We start from the raw sequence: 9,925 nt of genomic DNA, 5'->3' as shown, positions 1-9,925 counted from the left end.
ACTAAAAATCTAAGGGACTTGTAAAAATTTCCTTAGACACTATTATAAAGGGCCTAAGATTCAACCTTGAAATCCAAAAAAGAAAGGGGGTAATTAAGAACCCAAATTGCCCTATTCCCTGGTAAAGTTTGGGTTTTTGGAACAACGGGTTGGTGAAAAAGGAAAATAAAAGTAGAATCATAGAAGGTTTGCCCTTTAAGCCCAAAAGAGAGAGCTCAAGAATCAAGAATACAACACTTCCCGTTGTTTGCAAGAGATCTAGAATTCAACAATGGATAGAATTGTTGCACTCACCAATAAGGTTTCATAGTGGAACTCTTGGGGAAGAGTTTGTTCTATACATACACAAAGGCCTATGTTTTTTTAAATAAGCAACCAACTTTGTTCCATTAACATCCTCTACAAAGAGCCACCTCTGTTTTTTGAAATTACGAGCTTATTTTGCGGAATTCTTTAAAAATTATTGCCCCGCGTGCTTGAACAGTAGTTATCTACCCACTTGGTTCTATAAAAGGAGTCACCTCCCAACAAAAAATTCTATACTTTTTATGCCCTTTATTTCTATTTTAAAAAGAGAAGAAGTCTGAAAGTGAGAACACGGGAAAAGTTATAGAGGGTCTGATGTACGTCTTGCTTCCTTTTATATTTCCCTTCCCTTATCCTTTTCCTCCAACCCTAACAAAACAGATCCATGTATAAATTTGAATTGTGGAATTGTGGATATAGAGAAGGGGCTCGATCGTGTGCTAATCTGAGTCCATGATTAGCCTGTGCCTCTGCAGAAGTTTGGGTTATGTAGTAGGGGCAACTCGTCTTAGCAAAACTCAGGTGAGTCAGGTCCTTTGCGATGGGCTCCATGCGGATTTGCTCGGGATGTGCTTCAACTTGTCCTCAAAAACGTTGACCCCCTGCCAGTGTCCGGACCCATTACTATGGCCCAACTATATGCCTCTCTATTCTTCACAAGGCTAATAGATTTACACTTATTATATGGTCAATGAATCGCAAGTGGGGTTGATCTATCCTAAATGCAGACAACCAAATTGGTTGCATCCACTGCACCCCATTAAGACCTTTCAAGTCATACACATACTAGACTAGGACATTGAAACAACCACCTTCATGCATTATCTCACAATAAACAAACACAAAAATAAATTAAAAATCAGATTCTCCAAAACCATATGTTATTTTCACAGCAAGAACGCCACTACTACCCATTAACTTTTGCGATGAGAACTGTCTGGCCAAAAAAGTATGGAAACATAAATTTTCATTAGCACGCTCTATGTACAAACTACAAACGTGGTCTTTTATGGAATTCTGCTGTAATGCTACCGTACATAGTTCAAACTCTAATCAACATTCGCAGAAACCTCGAGTGGGGAACAGTTGCCACATATATTATTCTTACTGTGCTTGAAGATAAGATCAAGTGAAGAGACCATGGCTATCATCAGACTTTGGAAACTGATCTCCGCCACCGATTAAACAAGCATAGAGTTCCTTGTCCAGGCCGAGTTTGGAGTCCCCGAGTAAGCTCGAGCTGCCATCTTCATCACAAGAGGTTGAGAGAGAAGTAAGAGTAGAGTAAGTTACGTTGCAAGAAAGTAAGACTTCCTGGGCCTTTTGCAACTCTTGCTTCAGCCTATCAACTTCTTTCTCAAGCTTCCTCTTATCTCCCAATGCAGCGTCCAGCCTTAGCTGGAGGGCGTTGTACTCGAGCTCAAGGCTCTGATTTTTCCACCGGGCTCGCTTGTTTTGATACCAAATCGCAACTTGCCGTGGTGGGATGCCGAGTTCTTGGGCCAGCTGGAGCTTGCGGTCGGAATCAAGCTTGTTGTTCAAGTCGAAGCTTGTTTCCAGGAGTCTTACCTGGTCTTTGGTGAGCCTTTTCTTGCTGAATTTGGGTTGGTGTTTTCGGGCTTGGGATTGGAAGAAATCCATCTCATGAAATTTGAGGAAGTGGTTATTGGGACCGAAAGCCTGAAACTTGAGAGGCTTTATAGGGGTTCTGTGTCTGAAACTTGGGATAAGAAGGAAGGTTGGGGGCCTGGGGCTGCTGACTTCGTTTTCATGCATGCACCCACTGGTCACGTGGGTACGGCCCACATTGATTGATTGGAACTCTTGAAGTAACAACTCTCCTCCTTTCTTTTTGGGTTTCAAGAATTCATCTAAAATATTCACCCAATCCTTGCTTACTTAACTATAATATTCATATTTTTCCGACAAAATAGCATGCCATTCCCAAATAATTGAGATCAAAAGTTTCATTTCCTGTGGATTGTTTCAGGTTTCTACTGCGGTTTATTGTTGGAAAATCATGACTAACTTTCATACATATGCCCCTTTGTGGTATATATAGATATGTAGTAGAATTATGCACCCTTATTTTCGACCTTCACTTAAATGATTGTTCAGTATCCAGCTAGCTGGCATGACTGATTCCACGGCCATTAATACAGAAAGAAGTCAAAATTGCAGGAATCCCAGAAAAAAGATGAGTTGGGTCAGACATGTTGAAAAGAAGGGACACTTAATGTCGATGGGATGAATTCAATCGCTCATACTATTCCTTGACATTTCACACTGAATTGACTTGTCTTGGCCTTTTCTATTTCCAGCCAATTCCCATTCGTTTCACAACCGATCAAACTCATACATAGGCACTAATCCTGATGCCCAACGTCACTCCTTCAAGTCAAACTACAGCAACTATACATTGATCATGAACACACAACAGCAGGACAACATAGCAGTCCAAATAGGAACCAAAGGCACTATTGGAGACGTTTGAGTCATTGGAAAATCACGAGATCATGTCGTATGGATAGGTTGCATTGCTTCCCTACTCTAGTGTCTCCATTGGGTGTTGGACCTCGTGTTCACGTCCACTTGTGGGGTACGTACGCCTCTGGGTGTTTCATGATTCACACCAAATTATAGTGTCAGGTTCAGGGTTTAATTCAACCTTGCTCGCCACAGTTTATTGGCCTTTGGCTTTCACTGGAAAGTGCATGAACATGGCTACAGAAAATATGTCCAATCTTTATATTCTAGCTAGCTCCAAGCTGAGATATATTATTTGAGTTGGGTGTACATATAAAAAGGTTTGATGTGCCACTTTAATTGAGATTTAAGACTCTGTCGAGCATATGTTTGGGATAATTGAAGATGGAAATAGTCTTTTGTCCTTATCAACCTAATTTTTAGGCTCAAATACACCGTACTTTTCCTTTCTTCCCGTGAAAAAGACACCATACACATCCCAAAAATTAAAACCTTCTAAAATGGCAAAATGCTAGTCATGACTGGGTTGGGAATCCCTGAAAACTGAAAAGTTATCGCTAGTTAAGCAAACATTTGGAAGAGGAATATGAAAAGAGAAGGTCAAAGAATTTAAACCAAAAAAAATTCAGTCCAGTGTGTAATAAATTTGCACTACTGACGAGTCCTCATCAAGGCCCACGAAAATAAGTCTGAGGCTTCTTCTTACAATTGACTTGGCAAAGACATCAAAACAACGTGCTATGACCGCAGAGTTTTCACACTAGAAGTTATTTAGTGTTATGGTAGTAGAGTACGTACTACAACGAATTACAAAAATTATATTTTAAAAAAAATTAAAATTGTTTAAAAAGGATGCTTAATTATGCTTAATAAGCACGCATTCTTGACTATGTGGAAAGAGAGAACATGTGATCCGATGGCAAACTTATCAAGAGGTAACATAACAAAAAAATTATTTTACTTTTTTCATCTCATTAAAAATTTTCTAAACCCAAAGCACAAAGAAATTGAGAATTTGAAGAATGTGAACTAATTATGATTTTTTTCGATCACTTTTTGTATTGGCTTAGAGCATTTAATTAAATGTAATTCATTACAAAGAATTTAAAATTCTTCATTTATTGAGTATAGAAAATGATTTCTTGTCAAGAGAGAACCTTATTGAGAGTTTTTACGGGAATTTTGAGTGGTTACAAAGACTATGAATGCCCCTTCCATTGCTTGATGGTGATGGTTTTATATAAGTTATTGTTGTTCTACTGCTGCAAATATTGTAAGCTTTCTATACACGTTGATTTTTGGGCATATGAAGATAAGAGCGGTTGGACTTTACTTTTTAGGTGTAGGTTATCGATCAGATCAACTTGTAAGTTTAGAGGTTATCTCTTTTCATGGTTTTTATTTTGAAGTGAGATAAATTTATAACTCTCGGGTTTTGAGGTAGACCATTCCCCTAATGGCTCGAATTTTTGTAACTCCGGTTATATAGTAATAAACTAATGATAACGATTGTTTTAAAGCATTTGAGCAAAGTAAATAAAAAGAAATTCATAGGGGCATAGAAATGTTTGAATTCACCCCTCGGGCTGATTGGGCCCCAAGCCACGGGAGCCACGCCCACCCAAGTCTATTTTCTCATAGTTCTCTTAGCTTCTCCTCCTGGGTGTCCTGTAGGTTTCCCATCTAGCACCTCCCCTTTCCAGTACTGATCGTGAAACACCATAGGCCATCCACACCCCTTTCTGAGATGCCTGTATCTTTGTTTTTTTTCTTTTGTGAAGCCATTTCCTTGACGAGTAGGCAAATATCATGATATCAGCCCATTTAAGATGCTGCCATAAACTATTCAAGGCAAGCACAAGGCTCCGGTTGTTAAATGAATTTATAATTCAACAGTGAAGGAAGTTGCAATTTTAAGGTCATTAATTATGGCCACAATATAATAAACATGGATAGGCCATCAAGCACCCTGTAAAACAAACACAGAACTTATGATCATTATTAGTATAGGTAGTTGTCTGACTTCTTCTACAGTATACTTTTCTTGTCCTCATTAACTTCCTTTCTTCATTACTAACAAAAGGATCTTGGTCATATTTTCAACTAGTAATTAGGGAATCAGCCTTACCAACTACCTGTCCTTCCCTCTCTCTAAATAGATTTTTCTTTTTGGTATTTACATAAACTGGAGGCATGGATGATGAATTCCATCACCTAAAAATACATGGTCTTGGAATAAACAATGCAATCAACTCTTATTCTTGTGTGATTGAAAATAAGGCTTTCGGACTATCTTTTAAAATATCCAAAATTTAGATTAATTATTTCACTGATAATTTTTTTAATTTTATTGTTTCAAGTCATAAATAAAACTATGAATACAAATACTATTTTATTTTCACAACACAAGTGTCTTTTTTTTCACGGAGAAAACAAGAAAAACTTTATGAAAGAAGACTATTAAGAAGACATGTTGTTTATGATTTTGACAGAGAGGGGGAGTGTTAAGAGATTTTCTTTTTTCTATTTTAATAGTGGCAGTTTTGGATAGTCTTAAAAGTTAAAACTCCAACTTTTCTCGCTTATTGGGTCGGATCATGTCGATCCACCCCACCTAGACACCTAAACCCAACTCCAACATTGTGAAAGCCGTATATAATGATAATTGCTTTTATGGGGTCACCACTCATCTTGTAGATATGTCATGCATTTATTTGAATGAACACAGCTTTAACTCAAGGCAATACTAACCAGTTAGGAAAGAAGTTACCTGGACAACGGATGTGGGAAAAACCCAACAATCTACCTCTCACACATCGGGCCGTAAGTTGGAAGACTGTCAACCCGGTGATCGGGTAATGACGGGTGAGATTTGTTATAAAACCGAGCTCTAATACCACGTTGGATGATTTTAGGCCTTCTCACCCTAAAAGCTAGCTAGCTCAAAGAACGAGACTTCCCTCACACTTATAAAAAATCACTCGGTCCCTTTAACAACCATATCGGAAAACCCAACCAGATTTCAGTTGAGATCAATACTAAATATTACAAGTGGGCAGATATGAATGTAACTCAATGATGAAATGTTTCCAATTGAACTTCTGCTCTGGTTCATTTCATTATTTTGCCCACTTAAAAATTTCCCATGCCCTCAAGTTGCTTCCAAAATGCAGTCAGGAGGCTTCTGATATAGCTATGATCACTGTTTTAGTTCATTACCATAATCTGTAAGCTGAAGATTGTAACAGAACATTGATTGAGGTGGGCAGACTCCGGAGAAAGTACTAATCTGTACAGTGATATGCATGGGCATGTTTGAGGTTCTGTTTAAAAGCAGAATTTGATAGATAAGACATCGGAATGTCCAATGCTTTCTTTATTTTTCAACTATCACAGGAGCTCCCATGCAGCTCTCTTCTTGTCTTGTAATAAACTACTAAGCTTTCATTAAGGCATTATTTATTTGAAGTGGTCTAATTTCCAAAATTTCAACATTGACATGGTGGGAATCAATGGGAAAAGAGTGGAAATTCTCATAGGAAACAAACCCTTCTAGTTCATGATAATTCCTTAAGGTCAACGAATATGTAGTAAGTTACAGGATTAGACTGAGGTCAAGTCAAAAATTCCAAAAAAAAATTCTGAAATTAAAGTCAAGCGAAGAATGATTTTCTCATTTATCAGAATATATAACAGAAAACAAGTTGCCATGTAAACCAAACACAGAAGGACATGCAGGAATAATATCACAAGCCAACAATGAACTATCAGCCAGTACATGGTGGTAGGGTACGCTCTCCGAAGATCCTACTCAATTTATCTGCTTCTCCATTAATATTTCTCTGTTTGTAAGTATTGGGAAGAGCTTCAAAAAATATCTCCCCTATCAATCACTGCAAGGAATAAATTATCTCCAAGCCTATTCTTCCACCAGGGTTCAGATTCAAAGGAAGGCCTCAAATTCCAATCCAGTAGTTTCTATAATAGCTGAAGTTGATCTTTGCAAGTTCAATCCTTGGGAACTTCCAGATGCTCCTTTTTCCTTATCCTATTTTTTTTTTTTTTGTTCTCTATACAGCAGAGAATGCTGTTATCTATGAGTTTAGCTTACAAATAGCAGCATGTCATTGTGTATCACAGGCTAGGTCATATTTGGGGAGAGTGAATGGTTTTTCTTCAGCCCAAGAGAACGAATTATACCAATGGTGGTTGCCCAGACAGAGCGGCTGCATCTGGTTTCAGGAAAGCTACTGGAACTGATAAACCAATCCTTAATTACCTCTACTGGGACAAAATGTCTTGGTGTGAAGAAAGCATTAGTATTTCATTAAGGCTGTCCTCATAAGGGTGTGAAAACTAGTTGGATGGTGCATGCGTACAGGCTCCTTGATCATACCAATCTTTCCCATAGGCTAAAGGGATCAATGAGAGTAAGTTTGATGTTGCAGAAATTATTGAATTATCCATCAGAAGCATGCTTCTCTATATATAGTGCAGTTTTAGCTGAACTCTGCTATGTAAGAGCAATAGATTTAGCCGTGAGCAAACAAAAACAAAATAATTATATGGACCTAATGAACTTCACCTGGATGATCTTTATGTGTTCACTTGTTTAATATTTCATTTCTTGTGTTTTTAATCAACAACCCAGCCACTACTAATTTTAGTGTCTTTTCTAATTTTTTTTATCAGTTGGATGATTGGGTTCTATGCCGAGCGGCCAGACAAGCAACACCCCCCTACAAACAGTACTTGAAAACTGTGAAACCAGCTCCTCTCCTTTTACTCTTGGGTATTCAGAAGACTGTGGGATGATTGAGAACAATTTTCTGAAGGACCCTGTTTTTTAGTTTGAATCTTATCTCATGACTCCAGAAAAAAGGCATCTAGACTTCCAGAGAGGGTCTTCAAAACACTCGATTTCAGATGCTAAATCTGATTCTCAAACAGCGACGGTTTCTTCCATGGAGACCTTTGAATCCATCAAGAGAACACTATCTATCAACTCTTTCCATGACTTCTTACTCATTCTCCTTCAATAACGTGAACAATGCAAACATTTTTCAATGTTCTGCAATAACTGCCTCTGCTTCACACCCCCAATGCTTCTGGGAGCTTAGAATCTGAGGCTTTAGTGGAGGTGAATACAAGGCACCTATGAGGTAGGAAACTATCTTAACTGGGTTTGGACCCATTAGACAAGAATCCATAATCCAACATGAGAAACAAGCTCTTTAGTAGTAAAATAAAACACTTGTTGCATCACAGAGAAGAAATGAACGGAGCCATGGCTCAAGGGCAGTTTTATGGGCATGTCTTTTAAGAAAGGAGAGAAGTAGTTCACTAAAAAGATAGGCAATGCAAGTGGGTTTATTTAATATATAAGAAAAAGAATACACTTAGAAACGTTGTTGCTTGTTTCATAAATTATTCTATCAAATAGTTCATCATCATAATTTTATTGAAAAACCTCAAGCTTGTAAAGTTTATTTAAAGTATTCTGTAAAATTTCTCATCTTTGTAAATGAATTGAAGTACTTTGTTGTATGATAAAGCTGTCAAAATAAAAGTAGATTAACTAGAAACTATTTTTGGGATGACAAGAGGTGGGTTTGAATGGGTTACTTTCATCCTCATCCTTCCATTTTTTTCTAAACTTACTTTCATCCCATCCATAAATTAATTTAAACATGGGAGTGGGAGTATGAGAATTTTTCATACTATCTATTATTATTGTTTTCTTAAATCCTAATTACATAAATATATATATATTTTATAATTAAATAAATTTTTATAATTTTTATATTTTTTTGAAAGGTAAATTTTTATTTGAATCTTATTATATTAAGGGTGGGGCAAATATTCTAAAAAACTTAAGGTCTGTTTGGTTAATGTTATTAAGAACTATTTTTTATTATTGAAAACAAAAAACACTAAAAACATGTTTGATAAAGGAAGTGGCTTTTGTTTTTAGTATTCCTCGTGTTCTCAAAATATTTTTTTTAAATATATATATATTGCTTGGTTTTTTTTTTTTTTTTTAGTGTTTAGAAAATAAAAAGAACATCTTTTCATGTTTCCCAAAGTGTTTCTCCTTATTCTCACCTTTCTTGCCTGTGATTTCTCCTCCAGCACACTAAGAGTGAATCCAGTAGCATGAAACCAAAGTCAACACATCTCTAGTTTTCATTATTTCTGTATGTATTAAAGTTGTTTTTGTGAGCTAAATTTGGTAAAGTTAGGATCATTTTGCTAGATGTGAGAAATTTGTAAGGAAAAATGTTAAATCTAAGCAAAGAGGAAACATGGTAGAGGTTTTTTGATAAATTTTTTGCATTCTCAACTCATTATGCTGCTGTTTTTAAAGTATAATCTAATTACTTTTTTGGATTTTTAATAATGTGTATAGCACATGTTCTCACTTATTTATGATTTCCATTCTTGATATGTGTTTGTTTTTGTACTCTTATTTGTTTAGCTCGTAGTGATCAAGTCATTTGTTTTCGTAGTTTTTGGTTTTGTTAGTCAGAGTGATTGAGATTTTTTGAATTATGGAAAGTTTCTTCTTCCCTGTTTTTGTTGGAAATTTGTGATAATGGTGTGAGGATGTGCTCTTTGTGCTTCTCAGACCAATCAGATTTGATTTTGGATCGAGATTTGTTTGGGTTCTAAGTGTATGATTTCAATCTTAAGCATAAGGATTTCCAAATGATTAGAGAAGAATTAATCCTTGTTTGGCTAGTGTTTTACAATTGAAAGCTCTTTTCCATGGATCAAATCACTCTTTAAAACCTATATGTTTAAAGGTTGAAACTTGATAGAAAGGTTAATTATTTTAATATGCAATTTATTGGGGGATTTGTTTTTTTGTTTTGTTTTATTATAGTTATTTTTGGTTTACTTAGGTGAATTCTAGTTCTGACTTGTTATTCTAATATTATTGTTCATCCATTCTATGAACTTAAGAAGTTGAAAAATGGATGTGGATTAGAGTTATATATAGTCCAATTCATGTTTGAATACTTAATTATGTCATGATCAACATTGAGTCGGGTTCAATAAGATCAATAAATATTGCTTATTGATTAAATATGATGTCATTAGTGTTATGTGATATATGTTATAACTTTTA

General features: G+C 36.1%; 1 protein-coding gene across 1 annotated transcript; it reads right to left on the bottom strand.

The window, feature by feature from the left end:
- Positions 1-1,256: 1,256 nt before the first annotated feature.
- LOC100262396 (homeobox-leucine zipper protein ATHB-52-like) lies at positions 1,257-2,583 on the bottom strand. The gene has a single exon (XM_002273427.4). The coding sequence runs from the start codon at positions 2,080-2,082 to the stop codon at positions 1,432-1,434; it is 651 nt and encodes a 216-aa protein (XP_002273463.2). The 5' UTR covers positions 2,083-2,583; the 3' UTR covers positions 1,257-1,431.
- Positions 2,584-9,925: the final 7,342 nt, after the last annotated feature.

Source organism: Vitis vinifera, chromosome 10, assembly GCF_030704535.1.
Source record: "Vitis vinifera cultivar Pinot Noir 40024 chromosome 10, ASM3070453v1".
Taxonomy (NCBI): Eukaryota; Viridiplantae; Streptophyta; class Magnoliopsida; order Vitales; family Vitaceae; genus Vitis; species Vitis vinifera.
This window is presented reverse-complemented; position numbering and strand designations above follow the sequence as displayed.

What these genes read in the sequence shown, in the direction of transcription:
- LOC100262396 (XM_002273427.4), bottom strand. Translation starts at nt 2,082, where the DNA reads ATGCATGAAAACGAAGTCAGCAGCCCCAGGCCCCCAACCTTCCTTCTT.